Here is a 26048-nt window from a genome sequence, read left to right as displayed (position 1 = left end):
GTCCAAAGCCTCAACCTTATTTTTGGGTGAAATACCAACTTACATGTATTTAGGTTGATCATCTAGTGTAGTACAACGAGAGTATTGAATGCAGTTCTGGAACAGTATGAGTGCAGTGGAGAGGGTGCAGAGGAGATTTACCAGGATGTAAATCTAGAGAGCTTCAGTTATGAAGAGAGATTGGACAGACTGGGGTTGTTTTCCTTGGAGCAGAGGCGATTAAGAGGGGACCTGATTAAGTTTCATGAAATTATGATGGCAAAGATAGGGTAGACAGACAGGAACTTTTCCCTTTGATGGAGGAATCAATGATCGGGGGCATAGATTTAGCATAAGGGCAGGCGGTTTAGATGCGGTAAGTGAGGAAAAGTTCTTTTCTGGAACTCATTGCCTGTAAGGGTGGTAGAGACAGAAACCTTCATAATATTTGAAAAATGTTTAGATGTGCATTTAAGATGCCAAGATATACAAGGCTATGGATCAATTGCTGGGAAATGGGGTTAGATTAGTTACATGGGGGTTTTTTTTACTAGCACAGGCTTGATGGGTTGAAGGGTCATTTCTATGCTGTGGACCTCTATGATTCTACCAATGCTGCACTATTGGTGCTACCTTTCAGATGCAATGTTAATCCAAAGCCCTGTCTGCTCTCCTGAGCAAAAGAATTATCCATAGTATAATATTATCCATAGTGCGAATAGTCCAATGTTTATTCCATAACCAGCAATTTAAACATTGTCACTTTGCTGTTTGTGGAAGTTTGCTGCACGCTCATGAGCTTCCTATATTAAAAATAGTGGCATTCTTCATAAGTACTTTTTTGGCTGTATTTACTTTTTTAAGTTATGAAATACACAATATAAATTCATGTTTTCCTTTTCTGTCATTTCCAAACTGATGTACCGTCTCCTCTGTATTGCAGTGACTAAATGCAGATTAGCTGACTGCTTTGTTTTACACCTATTCCAAGAGCTACTTCAAGGTGTACATTTTCCCTGCCTTCTCTTCATTGTTCTGTTTCACTTTAACTACTGTTCTTGCAAATGGTTTGCACATAAAATGTTAATGTGCCTGTAGATGCTGACTGACTGGAGTGTTTATAGCATTTCCTCTGTTGGTTTCAAGGATGTCATTGCAGTTTTAGATGTTTAATTTCTAATAACTACATTTCCAAATATGTTTTCTTACAAATCTGAAATTATTTTATGGTTATATTCATAGAAAATATAGATAATCAGTTTATATTTACTACTCACTGAAATGTTACCGGTTAGAATTGGCACTTCTCTAATGCAAACAATGGAAATATTCATTAATAGTCATGTTGTCATCTTTCTTAGAAAATCGAACACTCTCTTGGAGAATCAGGATGCTAAAACTGAAAAAGAAAAGGAGCCAATGAAGAGGCGTAGGAGAGGGAGCAAAATAGCCTGTCGTCATGGCAATAATTTTTCCAGCTACCCAACTGTGATCAGTGGTTCCCTCAGGTTAGTCTTCCAACAAATTTGAGAGCATGGAGTATCCACTTTCCCCACTTTTTACTGCTCCAGGCTTTACACAGTACCTAAACGGGTATAAGACCCAGCACTTGAAAGACACTGCTTTTACTCAGTTGTAAATGTTGTGTGCAAAATATGTTTAATCCGATGATAAATGTTCATATCTTACTAATGGTAACATTGTCTTGTGGACCTTTATCAAAGAGCTGCTTTCAAGGTTAAATGTTAGAGGTTGCCCATTTAAGTAAGGAGTAAGGTTTTTTCCCCTCACTGAAGGATCTGCCTCTTTGAATCTGTCTTCCTCAGAGATCGGTGGAATATTTTAAGGCAGCTGTAGATAGATTCTTGATCAAAGGGCCTACTTCTGGTCCTATTTCATTTGTACACAACTGCTCAGGGATCTTTAATCCTTACAAATTTTCCAAAACTGTACCCCGTCCTCATAATGGTATGGTCTATGTTAACTTCCATGGACCTATGTCTTTTGAAACAACTTCGTAAATCCATCCAATTATATGTCCCTCTACCACTACTCCACCATCTGAGGACTTAGTATAGCAGAATTCTAAATGCGTTATTTAACACTGGTACTAAAAGAAGCAATTTTTGAGTTTTATCACGGTGCTCAACTTCTGCAATTTAAGTGCTTTATGTAGAATCCAGCACTCAGAAAATTACACATAGGTGATGGTAGAATCAAGTTTGTTGGTCTTTCCTTATCAAGCAGTACCTAGAATTTTATTTCAACCTAATTTTTTTTCAATCAAATTTGTATAGTTTCATCCAACCAAATGTATGCTCACATAATAATGCACCCATAGTACCAGCAGCATTTGAAATATAATATTGCATAGATGATTTAAAGATATAAATGTTTCTTAACTTTATTTTTAAAGCAGTAACTATCATACCCCAGTGTGAATTGCTGTTGCTGGAGTATCCATTATCCTGTTGGATCAAAATTTCCACTAATCTTGAGCCTTGTTAATTTTGTGCTCTTGTCCTTTAGTTGCTCATTCACAGTTCAATTACCCACTTATGGCTGCACTGTGCTTCCTATTTTAGACATCTGGATTCAATTTCCTCTAAATAATCTTTTCCTCTGTGAAAACAAGTTCAGCTTTAAGTCTGTCTTTTGTAACCCAGCTCCAGATACTTCGAAGATCCATAATAGTTGTTCGAATTTTCTCTTCTTAGTCTGTTTCATTCTAGCAATTGATAAATCAGGTTCTCGATCACATTACCTTTCATAGCAACACTGATAGCAGTGATTGTACAGCAATATAAATTAAACTATGTTTCTGGTTTGGGGATTCAGAGACCACCTGAAGAGAAGGATATTCGTAGTTTTTCTGGAAGCAAACTTATCCATTGTGGCAATTTAAATGATTTCTCTGGTCATTGGCAGTTTGTCTACATAAGCCTGTTTTTTTTGGTCACTAATCTGCATATTCGTTCTCTAGCTATTAGAGTAGCCAGAAGCAAAATTGAGAAATGCAACTTAGAAAACCATGCCAATTGAATATTTTCAGTGCGCAGTTGTTTCTGTGTTTTTCTATTATGATGAATTCCATCCCACAATATAAACAAGCAGGTTCCCATATAGTGGAAGCCTTGAACTAATATTGAAAATTGCTTCGTGAAATATCCAGTGGAGTTGAGGATTTCTTATGTATTAAAATTACATAAAGGCTATAATAGACCTCAATCACTGATGTAGGTCAGACTGTCATGGCAATGGCAAAGGAGAGAATAAAGAATGGATGCAAATTTGAAACAGCTTAGAATGAATATTCCAAAGGGCGGGATGTAGCCACCTGAAGGCTGTGCAATAAAGATAGAGGACAGAGAATACAATGGATACTAGCATCAGAAAAACAGAGGATCTGGGCTATTGTGTAGAGTGGTAGATGTTGGGAGGAGTGAGGCTTTAAAAGAAAACGGAAAGAACTGCGGATGCTGTAAATCAGGAATAAAAACAAAGTTGCTGGAAAAGCTCAGCAGATCTGGCAGCATCTGTGAAGGAAAAAACAGTTAATGTTTCGGGTCCGGTGGCCCTTCCTCAGAACCCTCAGGAGTTCTATGACAGATGCTGCCAGACCTGCTGAGCTTTTCCAACAGAGATGGTAGGAACTGCAGATGCTGGAGAATCTGAGATAACAAGGTGTAGAGCTGGATGAACACAGCAGGCCAAGCAGCATCAGAGGAGCAGGAAAGCTGTTGTTTCGGGCCTAGACCCTCCTTCAGAAATTTCTAGAGAAGCTCAGCCTGGAGGTGGAGGTGTTAATGAGCAGTTTTTAATTCATTCATGAGACGTGGACGGTGCTGGTTAGATGAACATTTACTGCCCACTTAACAGTCTTGACTAGTGCTTTTGTGTGATAGGCAGGCACTGGAAAGTGAATTGCAGAACTCCTGTCCCATGAGCTGCACTTGTAGTCACAGTATTGACACAACTAGTTTAGTTCAGTGTTTATTGAGTAGAAACCCTCAGAATGTTGATAATGGGGCATTCACTATGGTAATACCATTTAATGTTAAAGAGAAATGGTCAGATTCACTCATGTTGCAGTTGCCATTGTCTGGCACTTGTGTGGCAGGAATGTTATTTACCACTTCTCAGGCCATGCCTGAATGTTGTCCTGGTTTTGCAGCATATGGAAACAGGCTGCTTCAGTATCTGGGGAAGTGCAAATAAATGTGAACATTGTGTGGTCTGAATTCTGACCTTATGATGGAGGGAAGATCATTGATGAAACAGCTGAAGATGATTGGGCCTAGAACACTACATTGAGGATCTGAGATGATTAACCTCCAAAAATCACAGTTGTCCTCTTTTCTCTGACTCCAGCTAGTGGTGAGTTTTGCCTCTGATTCCCATTGAGACTTATTTCACTAGGGCTCGTTGATACCCACTCAGTCAAATACTGTCTTAATATCAAGGGCTGTCACTCTCAGCTCACCTGTAGAGTTCAGCTCCTTAGTCTATGTTTGAACCAAAGTTGAAATGAGTTTGGAGTCTGTGTGGCCCTGGTCAGTGAGCAGGTTATTGCTGAGCAAGTGCTGCTTGATGGCACTGTTGATGACTCCTTCCATGATTTCGCTGACAATAATATTGTGTAGACTGATGATGTAATAATTGGATGGATTGGATTTGTTCTGCTTTTTCTGTGCCTAGGTCGTGACTAGGCAATTTTCCACGTTGTCACATAGATGCCAGTGTTGTAGCTGTATTGGAATGGCTGTACTCAGGTTGTGGCTAATTATTGGGCATAAATATACAGTACTACTGTCCAAATGCTATTAGGGCCCTAGCCTTTGTAACATCCAGGGTCTTCAACAGTTTTTGATTTTCTAAGGCACAACTTGTTTATTTTCTTTTCGGAACCCTAAAACAGAAGTTGGACACTTGTGTGGCTAAAATATCAGGAGAGTTTTGCAATCTGAAATTCAAGTGGTATGCATCGTTCACTGTAAGAGACTAAGTTGCTTTTGAAGCTGTGAAACCTTTGTGTTATTGAGACGGAGCGGCACCAGGAGTCTTTGAACTAAAGATAAACTGCCTAACAATAGCTGCTGGATTGGTCCAGCTGCAGGTTGTTACAGACCTAGCACCAACAAACAGAAGACGTCTCTCTCTCCTCTCTATCTGTGTAAAGGAAAGGACAAAAACACCCAGAGACTTAAAACAAAATTCAAATATAATTAAAGACCTAGGTCCATCCAATTAGCTGTCTAATCAAAGACTGGCCATTGGTCTGCAGACAACGATGTATCATCATTGCCAAAATCAAAAGAACTGTAACAAATAACTCTTCACCTTGTTCTCTGGACCTTTAATTGGCAAAAATCAATTCTCTTTGTCTATATTTTTTCACCCATTTTATTTTTGTCAAATCTTTGTTTGGTCTAATTCATGAATGAATGTGTGTGTCATAGTCATAGAGGCCTAGAGTCACACAGCATGGAAACAGACCCTCTGGTCCAACCAGTCCACGCCAACCATGTTCCCAAACTAAACTAGTCTCACCTGCCTGTGCTTGGCCCATTATCCTCCAAACCTTTTTTATTCATGAACTTATCCAAATGTCTTTTAAATGTTATAACTATGCCTGCATCCACCACTTTCTCTGGCAGTTCATTCCACACATGAATCACTCTGTGTAAAAAAAGTTGCCCCTCATGTCCATTTTAAGTTTTTCTCTTCTCACCTTAAAAATATGCCTCCTGGTTTTGAATTCCCCACCCTAGGGAAAAGACCTTTGTCATTCACCTTATCTATATCCCTCCTGATTTTTTAAACCTCATTAAAGTCACACTTCAACCGCCTATACTCCACTGAAAAATGGTTCCAGTCTATCCAGTCTATTTTTGTATCTGAAACCCTCCATTCTTGGCAATATCCTGATAAATATTTTCTGAACCCTCTCCATTTTAATAATATCCTTGCGATAACAGCGTGACCAGAACTGCACACAGTACTCCAGAGAGGCCTTACCAATGTGCTGCACAACCTCAACGTGCCACCCCAGCTCCTATACTCACAGTAGCACAGTGGTAAGCACTGCTGCATCACAGCACTCGGGATCTGGGTTCGATTCCACCCTCAGGCAACTGTGTGAAGTTTGCACATTCTCCCAGTGTCTGCATGCACTTCCCCAGATGCTTCAGTTTCCTCTCACAGTCCAATTGTGTGTAGGTTAGTTGGATTGGCCAGGCTAAATTGCCCATAGTGTCCAGAGGTGTGCAGGCTGGGTGGATTAGCCATGGGAAATGCAGGATAACAGGGATAGGGTAAAGGGTGGGTCTCGGTAGTATGCCTTTTGGTGAGTCAGTGCAGACTCAATGGGCCAAATGGTCTCTATTTGCACTTTAGGATTTCATGATTTTAAAGGGGTATAGTTCAAGAACCTTCTTTTTTGAGTTGTAAAAGAATATGTTTGTTTACAACAAATGGTTATGTTCCGGTTAACGATGAAACCTGATGTGAAATGCTTTTGTCCTAAGTAGCAGTCAATCAGGCACATTGATCATATTGGGTGACTAGATGGGTATGTATATAGTTGTGACGGCTTGTGGAATAGTGAGGTTCGATTATCAGTGTGCACTTCACAATTCGATTGTAACAATCTCATGGAGAGTGGAATTGGTTGAAGGCTGGCATCTTTGATGCAACAGATTTCAGAAGAATGGATCATCCACCCAGTACATCTTGCTGAAGAGGCAAATACTTCAGCCTTTCCTTTTGCACTGATGTGCTGCCCCCATCCTTGAAATAGGGGTATTTATGAAGCCTCCTGCTCCTGTTCGTTGTTTAATTGTCCACCACCATTCACACTGATGTGGCAGGACTGTAAAGCTTTGATCTGTTCTGTTGGTTCTAGGATTACTTAGCTCTGTCTATTGCACACTGCTTCCGACGTTGTACATGCTCTAGGTTGGCATCTCATTTTTAGGTAGACCTGGTGCTGTCCTGACTGCTCCTCCTGCACTCTTCATTTAACTGGATTTGATCCCCTGACTTGATGGTAATGATAGAGTCGGGGATTTCTAGGCCACAAGGTTTCAGACTGGGTTTAAATGCAATTCGGTTGCTTCTCATGACTCATAGCATCATAGATGTCCAGTCTGAGATACTTAATCCATTCTAATTTTATTCCATTTAGCCCAGCGACTGTCTCATACAACACGATACATGGCATCCTCAATTGAATGTGAGACTTTGTGTCCAAAGGGCTATGCAGTTGTCACTCTGACTGATATGATCCTGAACAGATGCATTTGTGACAGGTAGAATGGTGAGGACAAGGTCAAGTGGGTGCTTCTGTCTTTTGGTTCACTCATCACCTGCTATAGACCCAGTTTAGCATCTTAGTGCTTTAGGACAACTTGCTGGGTGAATAGTGGCACTCCTGTTATTGATTGACAGGGTAGCCCCACTCCCCCTGGCAATTTCATTGTACTTACTTGACCTGGTGCGATAAGAATTCATGGGATCCAGAATCAGTGTTGAAGACTCAAAGGGCAACTCCTTCCTGACTATGTACCAATGTGCTGCTACCTCTACCATAGCAGAATTCATGGTCTGGATGGACCCCTCTATCACACACACATACCTGCACAATGTCTTTGGCCATTTACCCAGATACTTTCCTGCCAGTCTCTGCATCACCAGTAGCTTTCTTGTGGCTGTGACCAGAGACTCACTATCAACATAAATCTGGCCTCCAACAGTCCTGTGATTGTCAGGTCCCTTGGCTGCCACACCCTCCAACAGCTGCTCTGCTATGTCTGTAATGTACTGACTGGAATATGATCCAGATTCCAAATGTGACTACATAGCCACTGTGGTGACTGTGTGGTGAAGATTTGTAATATATTAGTATTATTTGGGTTTGTGATGTGAGATGTGTGTTTTATATATATTATCATATATAAAACTTTTTTGAGACCATGGATTTTTAAATAGAGGCATATGAAAGGTTAATAATTAACATGTCAGTCCTTCCAGGGTCATGATTTGTAACCCAGTATGTATCTAAGCAGATGACTGGGGTGTGGCCTACCAGAGTGATTATGTAAGTCTGTTTGCATAATGAGGGATTAAACATTGAAAGGTATTAGCTTGCTTTTGGTTACAGAGAATCAAGAATTCATTTTTGTTTAGGAAAATTCCATGAATTGGAAAGCTTTCATTTCAGTTCGAAGATCTATCTGGAGTCAGATGTAAGAAACAGTTTCTTCTGGAGGAAGGAGTTAGTTAAAAACAGTTAGGGAATGGGTTACCACAATGTAAAAGTTTTAGTTGGAAAGTTCCAGAACAGAAGTGTTTTATTGGGATCCTATTGGGTTTATTTGAAGTCCAGGAAGAGGCTATCAAGCTTTCAGGACTGAGAGTCGAAAGAAACAGTGAGGACAGTTCTATAGATGTGATGGAGAAGGGAATTCTAATTTGTATTTGAGTACTGTGGGGTGATGGTGTTGGGAAATAGAGTCATAGAATCATACAGCACGGAAACAGACCCTTTGGTCCAACTCATCTGTATTGACCAGATCCACCATCCCAATCTGACCTAATCCCATTTGCCAGCAATTGGCCCATATCCTTCTAAACTCTTCCTGTTCATATACCCATCCAGATGCCTTTTAAATGTTGTAACTATACCAGCCTCCACCACTTCCTCTGGCTTGTTCCATACATACACCACATTCTGTGTGAAAAAAATTACCCCCTGGCCCTTTTTAAATCTTTCCCCTCTCACCTTAAATCGATGTCCTCTAGTTTTGGACCCTCACACCGCAGAAAAAGACCTTGTCTATTCACCCTATCCATGCCCCTCATGATTTTATTAACCTCAGTCTCCAACGTTCCAGGAAAAAAATGGCCCCAGCCTGTTCAGCTTCTCTCCATAGCTCAAACTCACCAATCCTGGCAACATCCTTGTAAAACTTTTCTGCACCCGCTCAGGTTTAACAACCTTCTTACGAAAGAAGGGTGACCAGAACTGTACACAGTACTCCAAAAGTGGCCTCACTGATGTCTTGTACAGCCCCAACATGGTGTCCCAACTCCTATACTCAATGTTCTGACCAATGAAGACAACATGACAAACACCTCCTTCACCACTCTGTCTACCTGTGACTCCATTTGTAAGGAACAATGCACCTGCGCCCCTAAGTCTCTTTGTTTGCCAACAGTCCCCAGGGCCCTGTCATTAAGTGTATAAGTCCTGCCTTGGTTTGCCTTACCAAAATGCAACACCTCACATTTATCTAAATTAAACTCCATCTGCCACTCCTTGGCCCATTGACCCATCTGACCAAGGTCCCGTTGTGCTCTGAGGTAACCTTCTTCACTGTCCCCTCACCTCCTGTTTTGATGTCATCTGCAAACTTACTAATCAAACGTCCTATGCTCACATCTAAATCATTTATATAAACAATGAAAAGCAGTGGATGGGATTTTACCTTTGTGTGTTTTGAAATCTTCAAATAGTGTTATATGCAAATAGCTTGATCTTTTATATTTTATTTTAATTTCTTTCATATAAGAAACTTCTGTTTCAATGTTAAAACCAATCTGCAGCATTAAGTACTTATGTTTTCAGTGGTAGAGCACCATGTTAAGTAGAAATATAAAGACCTGTCCACCTTGTCCAATGGCAACATCAGCCAGGATCATAACAGGTTCTAAAGAAAAAATAATTTTTTTGGTATATGAAAGTGACTTGTGCTTTTAAAGGGTCGGATTTTGTTTTGTATTAGCTCAAAACAGCATTTCCAGGAAATCATGTGGCTTAAGCTGATTTTGATTTGATTTATTATTGTCACAAGTACTGAGGTACAGTGAAAAGTATTGTATTGTGTGCCAATCAGACAAATCATACCTTACATAAGTGCATCAGGGTAACAGAACAGAATGTAGACTATAGTGTTACAGCTACAGAGAAGGTGCAGAGAAAGATCAACTCTAATATATGAGAGGTCAGTTCATAAGTCTAATTACAGAGGGAGGAAGTTGTTCTTAAATCTGTAGGTATGTGTACTGAAACTTTTGTGTCTTCTGCCTGATGGAAGAGAGTGGAAGAGACTATAATCAGGGTGAGAGGGGTCTTTGATTATGCTGGCTGCTTTCGCAAGGCAGTGGGAAGTGTAGACTGAGTCAATGGAAGGAGGGCTGGTTTGTGTGATGGAATGGGCTGTGTTCACAACTCTCTGAAATTCCTTGCAGTCTTGGGCAGAGCAGTTGCCATACCAAGCTGAGGTGCATCCAGATAGGATGTTTACTATGGTACATATATACAAACTGGTGAATTATTGTGGACGTGAATTTCCTAATTTCCTTAGCCTTCTGAGAAAGTAGAGATTGGCGAGCTTTCTTGACTGTAGCGTCAGCGTGGATGGACCAGGACTGCTCATTGGTGATACTTACTCCTAGGAACTTGAAGCTCGATGGTTCCTGTGAGCTGCTGCCACACTGATACTGTTGACTTGGAGGCACTGGATGCATGGCTTGGTGCTGCTTAAAATTAGTGTCCAGATCTCTGATACTGTCAGCTGATGGTGCTTGGTAACTCCTTATCCACCCCTACCTTGCCATTGATCAGGCCTGTGCCCACCAATGTTTTATTGGTCCACTGCCTTGTAATTTCAGTCAGGTAGCTGTTCCTACTGCATGCGGAAGTTCACCCACGTCCAGATCTGTCAGTCGGATTTGTGCCTGAGGACTAACTTCATTTATTTTGCCGTTATGAAGCTGATAAACAAGAGTGGACTAGAAGCTAAAGAGTTTGTGTTAAATTGTGCATCTGCCCTTACTTCAAATTGCTGTGTGATTTAGGGTCATAGAGATTTACAGCACAAAACAGGCCCTTTGGCCCATCGAGTCGGTGCCGATCAAAATTAATCATCTAACTATTCCAATCCCATTTCCCAGCAACTGGCCCGTAGCTTTGTATGCCTTGCCATTGCAAGTACACATTTAAATACTTCATAAATGTGAGGGTTTCTGCCCCTACCACCCTTACAGTCAGTTCCAAATTCCCACCATCCTCCAGGTTGAAACACTTTTCCTCACATCCCCTCTAAACTTTCTGTCATTTACCTTGAATCCATGCCCCAGGGTCATTGATCTCTCCATCAAGGGAAAACATTTCTTCCTGTCTACTCTATGTACGCCCCTCTAATTTTTTACATTTTAGTCATGTTTCCTCTCAAACTCCTCTGCTACAAGGAAAACAATGCCAGTCTGTCTAATTTGTCTTCATAACTGAAACTCTCCAGCCCAGGCACCATCCTGGCAAATCTCCTGTTCACCTTCTCCAGTTCTATCACATCCCTCCTATAATCTGGATTCCAGAACCACACATAATACTTAACTGTGGCCTAACCAAAGATTTATACATTTCCAGCATAACCTTCCTGCTCTGGAACTCTATGCCTCAGCTAATAAACCATATGCCTTCTTAACCACTTTATCTACCTTTCCATATACCTCAAGCGACTGGGATACATGCATACCAAGTTCCCCCTGATTCTCAGTGCTTCCCACTGGGTTCTGCTTTTCATCATGTATTCCCTTGCCTTGTTTAGTCTGCCCAAGAGCATCACCTCACATTTATTCAGATTGAACTTCATTTGCCGCTGATCAGCCTACCTGACCAGCTCATCTATATCCTCCTGTACTCTAGGGCTATCCTCACTATTCACCATCCCACCAATTTTTATATCATCAGCAAACTGATCAACCCCCTACATTCAATACTAAATCTCAACTCTCCTACATTCAAGTGTAAATTTATGCACAGATAACAGTGAGTACCCAGCATTATTGTTATTTAAACAGAAAAATCTGCGCCATGACATTATATGGATCACAATCTGCATTTATTCTTCATTGTCCTCTTTAAAATAAATAGTGTCTCCAAAAATAACAACCAACGGAAATTACATGATATCTTTGTTTCGTAACTTTGCAATTAGATTACAAGCAGGCCATTTCATTGAAAACAGTTGCACAATTTTTGATCCTTGTAGTTCTTTACATTTTTTTTTTCAAAAGTTGTACTTGTTTGGATCATGCTGTGGAGGACCGTCAAACTACCTCAACACCCAGAGTTGAAGCATCTTGGACCCACCCATCAGCCGTTCTCTGGACAGAGCAAGACCTTTTGGATCTTGAGCACTTGGATTTAGCTGTAGCAGAATATACCCAGAGCAGGCCACCATCTATCTATTCCAATGTTTATGTATCACAGGATGGTGAGGCACTTGCAGATAGTGAAACAGAATGGAGCACACTTCGTGGGAATATGGATTTTGGAATATCAGAACAAGATATTGATTATTATTTTGCTAGCATTTCCAGAAGGCATAGCTTTCGCCAAAATATTCTCCCATTTCATCCATTTATGGTCGTGGGTGAAACCAGAGTGTGAATTGGGATGAAAGTGTGAAAATGGTGAGCCAAGGATTTTGAATTATGCTTTTACAATTGTGGATACTGTATGTAATTATTAAATAAATATATATTATGTGCAGCTAGTCATTAGGAGATGATCACTGTTAAAAGTTCTGTGCTTAGAGTACACGTCGATCTTTGTTTTTATACAAATTAATTTTGAAAACTTAAAAGCCAGGAATTCAGTTCTGAGCTTATGTAAGGAGTGGTAGCTTTAAGAATCCTAGAATCAGGATATAGAAGGAAATGTGATTCCTTTTGTTCTTTCAAAAATATGAACAGTTCTTAGCAGCCAGAGACAAAAAACAGAATAAGTAAAGAGAATGGAGCTTTCAGGGTCACTTGTTCAGATCTCCCGGAACAAGCCTCCATTTTACCATTCCTGAGCAAACAAGCTAGAATCTTGTACCCAGTTAACAAGATAGCTGGTTAGCTGGAGTTAACAAATGGCACCCAGTGTTAAATAATAAAGGATGGGGTGGAGGGAGAGCTTTCTGATGCTTTAGCAGGAGAGCCTGAAGGCTGCCATCACCAGCACGAGGTATCTGCTCTGTACTAACTGTCTGTTCATCAGTCCTCCAGAACTAATAAACTGCTCTCACCAGCTATATGCCATATGCTTTTCCTATCTAATTAGCTTCTGCATAATTTTAACTTATAGATAATGAAATTAATTTTAATCTAAATTGTGTAGGGCACTGCCTACCATTGAAATTGATAAGGGATTATAATTAGTAGGATTCCATTGAAGAATACTTGACTGATAGCCTGGGAGCCCTATTTAACAGCTAAGCAGTATAACTTCATTTCACCACTGAGACTATTCAAAAACGAATTGTATAAAGACTTCTAAACCATGACCTCCACCACTGAGAAGGAGCACCATCTTCAGTTTCCCGTCCACTCCAAATCCTAACCTGATTTGGAACTATAATGCCACTCCTTCACTGTTGCTAGGTCAAAATCCTGGGACTCTGTTCTCATCAATACCTATACACCAAAGACTGTGGTGATTCAAGAAAGCAGATCACCACCAGCTTCTCAGGGGTAACTGGGATGGGACAATAAATGCTGGTCTAGCCAACGATGTCCAAATCCCATACACACATTAAAAGAAAACTTGTACTAATCAGGATTCTGTTAATACCTATTCTTCCTCTGCTTGCAAACTCAAAAAGGGTTTATTTCAAGTTTCTATCCAGCATTTATATGCTGACATGAAAGGTGTGTGATTTATATATATTTTTCCATTATCTTTTAGGAGTTTGAATTTTAAGGTACTGGCATCTGAGTGGTAGTCTGTTTGTGTGAAGGAGTTTCATACATAGCTAGGTCAGTGTTTTTTGAATCATGGTTTTAAACCAGAATGTGTCAGAGGGAGATGACTATCAGCCTCCTGGCAAGTTAGTGGAAGTTTGTTTATATTGTGAAGTTTTACAACAGGAGAGAGAAGACATTGAAATACATAAGATCATTTTTGGGTTTAGAATAATCAAGGATTAATTTTAACTGAGAAAATATTTTGTTTGGTTTGAGCAAAACCTGACTGGAGTCAGATACAAGGATAGTTTCTCCCAGCAAATCAGATCATTCAGAGCAGTTAAGGGGATAGGTTGAGTAAGTGTAAGGGTTGTAATTTGCAAAAAAAACATCCAGACCAGATGTGTTTGGCTAGAAGTCTGCATTGCTTATTCAAAGCTGCGCAAGTCTAAGATTTCACCTGTGTGAATCAAAGAAAAAGACTCCACTGTCTATGGGACCAGAACTGAAAAGAAACACTTTAGTCAAGCTACAAATTTGACAGAAACGTTTCTCTGTATTTTGATTAACTGTAAAGTGAAGGTGTTGCGGGTAGTTGGAATTTTGTTTTTCTGGATGTTTGAAATCTTTTAAACTGCGTTATACGTAGGGAGCTTAATATGTTTTGTTTTATTTTTTTTTTGCATAATAAACAATGTTTTATTGTGAAAATCAATCTGTAGCCTGTTGTGCTTATGTTTTAGTGAAAGACTGCCAGGTTAATTTTAAAAATAACATGATCAATCAAATCAGATTTCATTCTCTGATCAGACTTGGCCAGTTGTAACACCAGCTGGGATCATCACATTGCACTCCCAATACCAATTTTCCTTATGTTTCAATGGCAAAAATTAAATTCAAGCTCCTGAGCCTCATTTTTGAATTTCTGTGGTCACACATGTGGTAGAATTATGGATTCTGCTCATATCTATTGCATGCTATACACATTCATCATGATTCTGAAAGTGCGTTTTTCTATTTCCCCACCTTTGGTGATTGCTATCAATTATTATCCATACTCAAAATGCCTCCACTTCTTACATATCATACTTTCAAATACCTCATGTATTGCAAAATATCAGTTTAGGTCATCTGTTGCTGTCTGGCCCCTCAAAATTCTGTTAAAGTCCCAAGACTTGAAAACATGATCAATGCGATTCTCCAGTATTTTGGGACTGCCAACTCCAGATGTGATCCTCAAGTGAGCAGGACCTGGAGGAGGTCTCCACATGACTCCTCCATGTGGAGAGGTTGGGGTGTGCTGTGGTGTCCTGTGAGTAATGCAATCGGAGTTCCTTGTTCATGGGAGGCAGAGGGGAGATGCCTGAGAAAGTGCAGTAGAAAAAGTCCTCAATGGCCCAACAAGCAAAGGAAGACTGTGTCTTACTGGCTGTGAGGGTGCAAGAAGGCTGCAGCAACAAGGTGGTCATGGTCATCATGGTTTGACACATCACCAGAACCTGACCACCAACCCATCAGGCTATGGGCAACGACTGTCCCAAGGTCCCCATGTTAAATAAAATCACAGCCAGGCTTCTACCAAGCCATTGGCACATGCTGAGGTGATGGAAACTTTCCATCAGGGATAGGGTTTGTGAACCTAGGAGTCCTTAATCAAAAATCTGCACGCAGGTGACAGATGCATGAAGATCATTGGATAATTTGTTGGAACAGTGGTGTGTTTGGGTAGCAGCATCAATGACTGAGTAGTCATCATCTTGATATAATTTGTTCACTCCAAATGGGGAGTCAAACTCAATAGGGACAGGGCTGGCAGAATCCTAAAGGATAAATCTGCCAAATTGGACTGGTGATGAGGGAACCAACACGAAAGAAAGATCTATTTGACTTCATCCTCGCCAATCTAACTTTCGTAGATGTGACCATCCATAACGATTTTGGTCAGAGTGACCACTACACAGTCATTGTGGGGACAAGGTCCTGTCTTCACATTGAAATACCCTCCATCATGTTGTGTGGCATCTTAAACAGGATGCTTTGAGTGGATTTTACAACTGAAAACTGGGTATTCATGAGGTAGTGGGTCATCAGCAGGAGCAGACTTATAGTAAATCACAGTCTGTAACGTCATGGCCCAGCATATCCTCTACTCTACCATTACCATCAACCGACCCTGGTTCAAAGAAGAGAGCATGAGGACATGGCAGGAACATCAACAGGCATTCCAAAACAAAATGAGGTGTTCACCCGGTCATGCTATAACACAGGACAACTTGTTTGCCAAAAAAGTGAGCAGTATGCATAATGCAGTACGAAGTGATACCACAGTCAACGGATCGGATCAAAGCTCTGCTGTCCTGCCACATCCAGTCTTGATTGATGATGAACAATTATACGACTTGCAAGAAGCACAGCCTCTGCAATATCCCCATTCGTAATGCTGGTTGGGCCAGCACACAAGTACAAAAGACAAAGACTGAAGCATCTACATCTATTTTCAGCTAAAAGTGCCAACTTGATAATCAGTATTTGCCTCCTCCTGAGGTTCCCAGCATCACAGATGTTCCTCATCTTCAACCAATTCAACTCAATCCACAAGTCAAATGTACTGGCTGAGTACACTGGATTCTGCAAAATAATGGGGCCTGAAAAACATTCTGGTAATATTACTGAAGACTAGTCTGCCAGAACTAGCCGTGCCCCTCACACAAAGCAGTTCACGTATGTTGAGTAAATGTCCGTGCTGTAACCAATGTGGAAAGTTTGTCCAGGTGCACAAAAAGTAAGACAAATCCAACTTGACCAATTACTGCCCCATCAGTCTACTCTTGCATCAGCAAAGTAATGTAAGGGTTTGTCAACAGTGCTATCAAGAAGCACTCGCATACTCGGTCTGGATACTGCCAAAGCAAATAGGCTTCTGATCTTGATCCAAACATGCAAAAAATCTGAACTCCAGAGATAAGGAATAAGTGATTGCCCTTGAAATCAAGGCAGCATTCATCCAATTATGTCTTCAAGGAGCCTTAGCAAAACTGGGATCAATGGGTATCTGCAGAAAGCTCCCCAGTGGTTGCAGTGATACCAAGCATGTCTGTGCAAGAAGTACTTGGAGTGGTATCCTGTGCCACATCATCTTCAACTGCTTCATCGATGACGTTCCTTCCATCATAAAGGAAGTGGAGATGTTCATTGATGATTGCACAATGTTCACCATTCAGTGCATCTTTTTTTTTCTATATTCATTCACGGGATGAGGGTGTTGCTGGCTAGGCCAGCATTTATTGCCCATCCCTAATTGCCCAGAGGGCAGTTAAGAGTCAACCACATTACTGTGAGTCGGGAGTCACATGTAGGCCAGACCAGGTAAGGATGGCAGTTTCCCTCCCTAAAGGACATTAGTGAACCAGATGGGTTTTTCCGACAATCGACAATGGATTTATGGTCATCATTAGATTCTTAATTCCAGGTATTTATTGAATTCAAATTCCACCATCTGCCATGGCGGGATTCAAACCTGGGTCCCCAGAAAATTATCTGGGTCTCTGGATTAACAGTCCAGCGATAATACCACTAGGCTATTGCCTCCCCGTCCTGGGGTTAGCACTCATCAGACTCTGAATTGGACTAGCCATATAATATTTTGGCTACATGAACAGGTCAGAGGCTAGAAACTCTGCAGCGGATAACTCACAACTTGTCTCTCCATCTACAAGGCACAAGTCAGAGATCTGATGAAATACTTTCCACTTGACTGGATGATACAGCTCCAACAAAACATTCAAGTAGCTTGACACCGTCCAGGACAAAGTATCCCACTTGATTGGCACCACAACCACCATGTTCAATATTCACATCTTTCACTGACACACAGTCACAGCAGTGTATACCATCCACATGATGCACTAGTAAATCGTCAAAGCTCCTTTGACAACACCTTTCCAGCCTGTAGCCTGCATCACTTAGAAGGATAAGGGCAACAGTTGCATGGGAACACAACTGTCAGCATCTCCCCCTCCAATACCACCCTGACTTGGAACCATATTGTCATTCGTTCATTATCACTAAGTCAAAATCCTGGAACTCCTTTCCTATCAGCAATGTAGATGTACCTAGAACCCAAGAACTCGAACCTCTCTAGATTGAATTCCATTTGCCACTTTACGCCACCTCAGTCAACCATATCGTTAATATCATCCTGCAGCCGATAGTCATCTCTTAACTGTCAACTACATGGCTAAATTTTGAGTCAACTACATAATTTCCCAATCATGCCTCCCACGTTTAAAGCTAGATCATTAACATGTACCATAAACAGCAAGGGAACAATAACAAAATTCTGCACAACATCACTTTCCATTCACAAAAACATCCCTTTGTTTTCTGTTATTAAGCCAATTTTGGGTCTAACTCATTAAATCCACCTGTATTCCATGTGTTTTAACTTTTCTGACCAGTCTGCTGAGTGGAACCTTATCAAATGCTTTACTAAAATCCATTTGGCCAACATCCATCACAAAACCCTCATTAACACTCTGTTATTTCCTCAAAATTTAATTCAGTAAGACGTGACCTTCCCAAACAAAACCTTTCTTTCCCTGACTAATCTGTGCTGTTCTAAGTTACAGATAACCAAGTATCTCAGTATTGATCCTTGTAATTTGCCCTCAACTGAGGTCAGACTGACTAACCAGATGCCTAGGATGCAATTCATCCAGCCGTTGTGATTTAGTCACCTTCAAGAAATTCAGTCCCTCTACTCCTTCCCTTCTCATCATGCTTATTTTGTGTAGTATTTCACACTTCTCTTTTGCTTTTGCTCACATCAATATTCCATGTATTTATCTGAGAGGTTTGGGCGAAAAATAACTTGTCTCTTCCCACCACGTAACAGGCATGTGACAGTTGCAACCAGCCTTAGAGAAAGGAAATACATCATGCTATGGAAGCTTCCCCTTCTTCATGCAGGGGAAATCCTGACATGCTTTCTCCTGAATTGCCTACTTCCTATGGGTGTGGAAGTCTTCCCAGAGACACATAGAACATAGAAAGAACATACAACAGTACAGCACAGTACAAGCTCTATGGCCCATGATGTTGTGCCGACCCATTATCCTACTCTAAGATCAAACTACCCTGCATACCCTACATTTTACTACCATCCATGTGCCTGTCCAAGAGTCGCTTAAATGTCCCTAATGTATCTGACTCCACTACCACCACTGGCAGTGCATTCCACGCACCCACCACTCTCTGTGTAAAGAACCTACCTCTGACATCTCCCCTATACCTTCCTCCAATCACTTTAAAATTATGCCCCTTCGTAATAGTCATTTCCGCCCTGGGAAAAAGTCTCTGGCTATCCACTCTATCTATCTATGCCTTGTACACCTCTATCAAGTCACCTCTCATTCTTCTTCGCTCCAATGAGAAAGGCCCTAGCTCCCTCAACCTTTCCTCTTAAGACCTGCCTCCAGTCCAGGCAGCATCCTGGTAAATCTCCTCCACACTGTCTTTAAAGCTTTCACATCCTCCCTATAAATGAGGTGACCAGAGCTGCACACAATATTCCACGTGTGGTCTAACCAGGGTTTTATAGAGCTGCAGCATAACCTCACGGCTCTTAAACTCAATTCCCCTGCCAATGAAAGCCAACACACCAAATGCCTTCTTAACAACCCTATCTACTTGGTAGCAACTTTGAGGGATCTATGGACGTGGACTCCAAGATCCCTCTTGGTTCAAATTGGCTTTGGACCTTCTACAGGAACCTGTCACACAGTCTTTTTGTCAGACAAATCCAGGAAAAATGTGAAGGACGATATTGAGCTGATCAATGCATTTGACTCAGTTAATTGTGAGGCTTTGTAGATTTTGGCCCAAAGATTTGGGTAGCAAGAAAGTTTGGAACAATTCTGCAAACTGGCCTCATGACAATGTGGTTGTAACTATCTTGAGTGGGAGATCTGTGATGATGCTATCACTTTAAAATGCTGATTTTGTCCTTGGTTTTTTTGAAGAGAGGTTGTAAAGGCAGAGGTACAGAAGAGTCTAGGGAGTAAACAGTTTAATAATGGAAGGGGAGTGGCCAGTTCTGCCAGTTTTCCCAGTTCAGGGATTTCTAGTCTTGCAGCTTCTTTAGCTGTAGCAATCACAAGATGTTTTGAGTACCAGAAGCGTTGCAAGCTTCAGGAAAGGATTCCTCTGACTTTCTCTGAAATCTCTCTCTGGATGTTGTTCCCTCTTGCCTGTAAGAATCTATGTTTGAATTTACCTTTTTGCCAAGGGATGTGTTTATGGGATGTTACTTTATTGGAACAGTTAATTAGTTAAGTTGCTGTATCGGGTCGGTTAGGTTTTCCAATTGTTGTTACCCTAAATTCCGCTTTCTCTTGTTTGAGTTTCAAATTTATTTTTGCTTAAAGCTGAGTGGTTTGACCAGTTGCATGACACCTGGAACACCAACTTCACATCTGCCTTTAAAATAAGAAAAAATTAGGGTCTAGGCTACCTTTTAAAATATTTTGAGGGGGTCTGGCCTGGTCCATAACACATTGGGGGCTCTTGTCGGGACAATTCTATAATTCAAATTTCGGTTTAGGGTTGTTGGGCTCAAAGGCAGAATGGTAGGTGTTAGTGTCTTTTGTTTTGGGTGTTGAATCTGGTTGGTTCAACAGTGCTTTGTGTAGTAATGGCACCTTCGGTCACTAAGAGTTTTCTGGGGTTGAAAGAAGTGACTTTGGAGGCTTTATAAAATGTGAACAAGGCAAAGCTGTTGGAATTGGCAGACAAGCTGGAGTTGGGGTTGCCTTTGTCTGTTAGAAAAGGAGGTAATTACAGCAATAGATCAACATTTAAATTTGCTGGAAGTGCCATCCGAATATTTGGAAACGGCTAGAATTCAGTTGCAGATGAAGCAGATTGAACATGAAAAGGAGCTGAAACAGTTTGAATTGCAGTTAAAAGCAGAGGAAAGAGAAGAGGAAAGAATCGCCCTGGCAGAACAATAAGAAAAGGAAAGGAAAGGAAGGCCCTAGCAGAAGAAAGAGGGAAAGAGAGAGAGACGAAAAACAGAGAGAGAGTTTGAACTTCAGAAGTTGGCAATTAGACAGGAAAGTCAACTTAAAAGGATGGAAATGAAGGTAGAAGATATGCTTAGTGAGGAGGAGAGTGAAGATGAGCAAAACCATCATAGCCAAAGGCCTGGTGGGGATCTGTTTAAATATATCTGAGCATTGCCTAAATTTGACGAGAAGGATGTAGAAGCCTCTTTCATCTCATTTGAGGAAGTAGCTAAACATGTGAAATGGCCGGTGATCATGTGGGGTTTGTTGATCCAAACAAAGTTGGTAGGTAGAGCTAGTGAGGTATTTGCATGACCATGAGAGGAGTTATCTAGGGAGCATGAGGAGATGAAGAAAGCCACCTTAAGTGCATATGAGCTTGTTCCAGAAGCTTACAGACAAGGCTTAGGAATCTAAGGAGGGACTCTGGTCAAACGTATATTGAGTGTGAAAGGATCAAACAAAGTAATTTTGATAGGTGGATAAGGGCGTTGTAAATAGATCAAACATATGATGTTCTTAGAGACAATTATTTTGCAAAAGTTCAAAAATTCACTTCCTGAGGTAGTGGGAACTCATGTGGAAGAGCAGAGAGTTAAAACAACAAGATTAGCAGCTGAAATGGCTGATAATTATGAGTTGGTTCATAAATCAAAGTTCAGCTTCTGACATCAATTTTAATCTGTGAGAGATAGAACTTGGGGAAAAGAGAAATCCTCAGGAGATAAGGGAAAAGTAGATCTCATTGAAGAGAATAAAGATAGCTTACCACAAGGTCAAAAGGAAACCCATGAAGGGGAAGGAGAAGTTAAAAAGCTCAGGTGTTTTCATTGCAATAAAGTAGGCCACATGAAGTCACAGTGTTCTTGGTTTAGGAGAAGCTCTGGGAAGATGGATGTAAGAAAATAGGATAAGTCAGTGAATTTTGTTAAAGTCATAAAGGAAAGCACAGTGGAGGCTAAAAAGCTGCACCAGAATGTACAACCTGGTTGGAAGTTAGCTGAGGAGGAAGTGCCAAATCTTCTTAAACCATTTGCTTGCAAAAGTAAGGTTTACTTACATTGTCCAGGAACAGTAGGTAAAGAAGTTCCAGTATTAAGAGATACGGGATCACGTCAATCTCTGATCTTGAGAGACGAGGAGATATGTAATTCCAGAAAGACTATTGCCAGAAAAAAAACTGCTAGTATGTGGAATTCATGGTGAGATGAGAAGTGCTCCATTATGTTAAGTGAGGTTGGAGTGTCCAGTGAAAATTGGAGAAGTGGTGGTAGGAGTACTGGAGAAACTCTCGGCTCCAGGAATATAATTTGTCCTTGGTAACGATAAAGTTGGATTACAGGTATGAGTGCTGCCTACTGTGGCAGAAAAGCCAGTGGAAAATCAGGCTACTGAGGTATTACAAGAAGTATATCCTGGGATTTTTCCTGACTGTGTGATAAACGGGTCACAAAATCACCAGTTGAAACAGGAAGAAAAATCAAAGAATCCAGATAAGGAAGTTGAAGTGGAATTATCAGAGACCATGTTTGATCAAATGATTGAGACAAAACAAGAACAGGTGTAGGACAAATTGGATATTTTTAGTTCAGAGAAATTAACTGAGCTACAACAGAAAGAGGAAAAACTGAAGCAATTGTATCAAAAATCATACACAGAAGAAGAATCTGAGTGCATTCCTGAACGCCACGACTTTAAAAATGATGTCTTGGTGAGGAAATGCAGACTGTCACATATTCAGGTGGATGAGAAATGGGCAGAATTTCATCAATTGTATTACCAGTGGGTTATAAAAAGGAGGTATTATGGGTAGCACATGAATTACCAGTAGGAGGCCATTTAGGGGTAAGAAAAACTCAAGCCAAAGTACAGAAACATTTTTACTGGCCTGGACTGCATAAGGGCATAGTTCAATTTTGCTGGACATGTCATATATGTCAGGTAATTGGAAAACCTCAGGCAGTAATAAAACCTGCCACTTTAATGTCCATACCTGCATCTGAGAAACCTTTTACAAGGTCTTAATTGATTGTGTAGGACGCCTAACTAAAACAAAAAGTGGGAATCAGTATTTGTTGACAATAATGGATGTGTTCACTAGATTTCCAGAGTGTTATCACAGCTAAAAGGATTGTAGAAGAGTTACTCAAATTTTTCACACGATATGGACTACCCTCGGAGATACAATCAGATTATGGGTCAAATTTTATGTCAAGATTATCCAGGGAAGCTATAGATATCTCAGGAATAAATCAATTCAAATCCACTGTATACTATCCAGAATTGCAGGGAGTGCTAGTGGCATCAAACTTTAAAGACCACTTTGGCTTATAGTCACAACTATCCGGATGATTAGGATAAAGGAATTCTGTTTGCACTTTTTGCAGCTAGGGATGCACCAAATCAATCGACTAAGTTCAGTCCACTTTAATTAGTTTTTGGGCATGAGGCGAGAGGACCACTAAAATTAATTAAGGAGAATTTGGTGATTCAAAATTCAGAGATCACATTTTAGATTATGTATCAAATTTTACAGAACGATTAAATAGAGCAGGGGAGTTGGCTAGACAGCATATATTGGAACAGGAAGCAGACAAGAAATGAAAAACTCGCAATTTTGCTAACAGAGATAAAGTGTTAGTGTTACTTCCAGTGATAGGTGAACCTTTAAAAGCAAAGTTTAGTGGATCTTATCAAATCAAAAGGAGATTGAGTGAGGTGAACTATTTGATAAAGACTCCAGATAGAAAGAAGTCTCACAGAGTGTGTCATGTGAGCATGCTCAGATGGTATTTTGATAGGGAAGGAAAGCAAAAGGAGGATGTGTTACTGGTTACAACACAGAGTGAAGAACCAAGTCAGAGGATTCTGAATTGGACATCCCTCAAATTAAATTGGACATCGAGGAAGTTCTCAAAAATTGGGATAAATTACTGAGTTACCTTCCAGAGGAAAATTGAAATGACCTGAAAGTGTTGTTACTGTCGCATGGGGAGATATGTGGGGATAAGGTGGGAAGTACTACTTTAATTATGCATGATGTAGATACAAGAAATGCTGTTCCACTTAAGCAGCATCCTTATAGAATTAACCCTCTAAAGTTGGCACAGGTTCAAAAAGAGATTGAACACACGCTCCAAGCAACATACTCGAAGTGAGTTGCAGCGACTGGAGCTCACCCATAGTAATGATGCTAAAACCAGATGGTACCCAATAATTATGTGTAGACTATTGCAAAGTCAATGCAGTTATAAAGTCTGATTTATATCCGATTCCACATTTGGAAGACTGTGTTGAGAGGGTGGAACAAGCAATGTACATTTCTGAGTTGGACTTACTCAGAGGATACTGGCAGGCATCTTTATCTGAAACAGCGAAGACAGTTTCAGCTTTTGTAACACTGAATGGACTATACCAATTTATAGTTATGCCATTTGGTATGAAAAATGTGCCAGCCACATTTCAAAGACTAACCAACAAAAAGTCGTTTCTGGATTCCCCTGATGATTTTTAAGTCACATATGGATGGAACATTTGCAGCATTTATCAGAATTATTTGATTGACTTTGGGAGGCAGGCTTGGTGATAAATCTGGCTAAGAGTGAATTTGCAAAAGCCCAAGTCATGATCCTGGGCCATGTTATTGGACATGGACAGATGGCCCCACAGAATGTGAAAACAAAGATTATTGGGGAATATCCCATACCATCGACAAACAGAGCAGTACTACAATTCCTGGGATTGGGTGTGTTTTATTGGAAATTCTACTGAATTTTAGCAGTGTGGTTGCTACACCAACTGACTTATTGAAGAATTGCAGAAAATTTCAGTGGACCGCAGACTGTCAGAAGGTATTTGGCAGACTGAAACCTGCGTTATCCACTGCCCCAGTATTAGCCACACCTAATTACGCAAACTTATCCAAGGTAGCTGTTGATGTGAGTGATGTGGGTGTCAGTGCTGTACTCTTATAAGAAGACAATGAGAAGATAGAAAGATCTATCGGATATTTGTTCATGAAATTGAATATTCACCAACAGAAATATTCAACGATTGACAAGGAGATCTTGAGCTTGGTGTTGGTGTTACAACATCTCAACATTTATCTTGCCAGTAATGTGAATGAGACAATTGTATACACTAATCATAACCCACAAAAGTTTTTGGAGAAATTTAAGGACAAAAAATCCAGACTGTTTAGATAGAGCTTATTACTGCAGCCATCCAATTTGAAAATTAAAGATGTGGCAGGACAGGAAAACATAATTGCCAACTGGGATGAAGACATTCGGTGGCAGGAGTAAATGGACTGAAATAGAATGTAGTAGTGATTGTTTGCATGCTTAGAGTCAATGTAGTGTATATGTATTGCAGTGTACTAATAGAATAAGACTGAGGAATTTAAAATGAAGGCATCCTTGTAAATTGATGGTTCATTTTTTAAAGGGGGAGATCTGTGATGATGCTGTCACTTTAGAAAGCTTATTTTGTCCTTGATGTTTTTTTAAAGAGAGATTGTAAAGGCAGAGTTACCAAAGAGTCTAGCGCGTAACAATTTAACAATGGAAGGAGAGTGGCCAGTTCTCCCAGTTCAGGGATTTCTAGTTTCTTTAGCTGTAGCAGTCACAAGTACCAGAAGTGTTGCAAGATTCAGGAAAGGATTCCTCTGACTTTCTCTACAATCTCTCTCTGGATGTTGTTCCCTCCTGCCTGTAAGAATCTGTGTTTGAACTTACCATTTTGCCAAGAGGTGTGTTTATTGGATGTTACTACTTTGGAACAGTTAATTAGTTAAGTTGCTGTATCGGGTCGGTTAGGTTTTCCAATTCCACTAAATTACTCTAAATTCCACATTCTTTTGTTCATGCTTCAACAGTAGTGTTTAAATAAATTTATTTTTGCTTAAAGCTGAGTGGTTTGAGCAGTTGTATCACACCTGGAACACCAACTCCACGTCTGCCTTTAAAATAAGAAAAAGTTAGGGTCTAGGCCTACCCTCTTAAAATGTTTTGAGGGTGTCTGGCCTGGTCCACAACAGATCTGTAACAGACATATTCAAAAGTCTGACCAGAGTCAAGTAAGATGAGATAGCCCTCATATTATTTTCAACGTACCCGACAATGGCTATTCACCCTAAAGATCTACTGCCTTCTGGCATCAGTATTAAATCCTGTCAAAGTGGAAAACTCTCTAACCCAAGTTACCTCAGTGCCAAAACTGACTACCATAGATATACGTGATCTACAGTTTACTGTGCTATTGCCC

The 26048-nt window shown here is 40.5% G+C and overlaps 1 protein-coding gene across 1 annotated transcript in view; it reads left to right on the top strand.

Annotated features, from left to right (window-relative positions):
• Nucleotides 1-12436, top strand: part of LOC109936160 — a 34743-nt gene extending 22307 nt beyond the window's left edge. The window contains exons 8-9 of the mRNA XM_020534788.2: nucleotides 1341-1487; nucleotides 12061-12436. Coding sequence (XP_020390377.1) covers nucleotides 1341-1487; nucleotides 12061-12436 — 523 coding nt within the window. The remainder of the gene's footprint in view (nucleotides 1-1340; nucleotides 1488-12060) is intronic.
• The last annotated feature ends 13612 nt before the right edge of the window (nucleotides 12437-26048 follow it).

The sequence above is a fragment of the Rhincodon typus genome, chromosome 16 (genome assembly GCF_021869965.1).
Source record: "Rhincodon typus isolate 14 chromosome 16, sRhiTyp1.1, whole genome shotgun sequence".
NCBI classification, from domain to species: domain Eukaryota; kingdom Metazoa; phylum Chordata; class Chondrichthyes; order Orectolobiformes; family Rhincodontidae; genus Rhincodon; species Rhincodon typus.
Note: the sequence above shows the minus strand (reverse complement) of the source record. Positions and strands in the feature narration are given on the sequence as shown.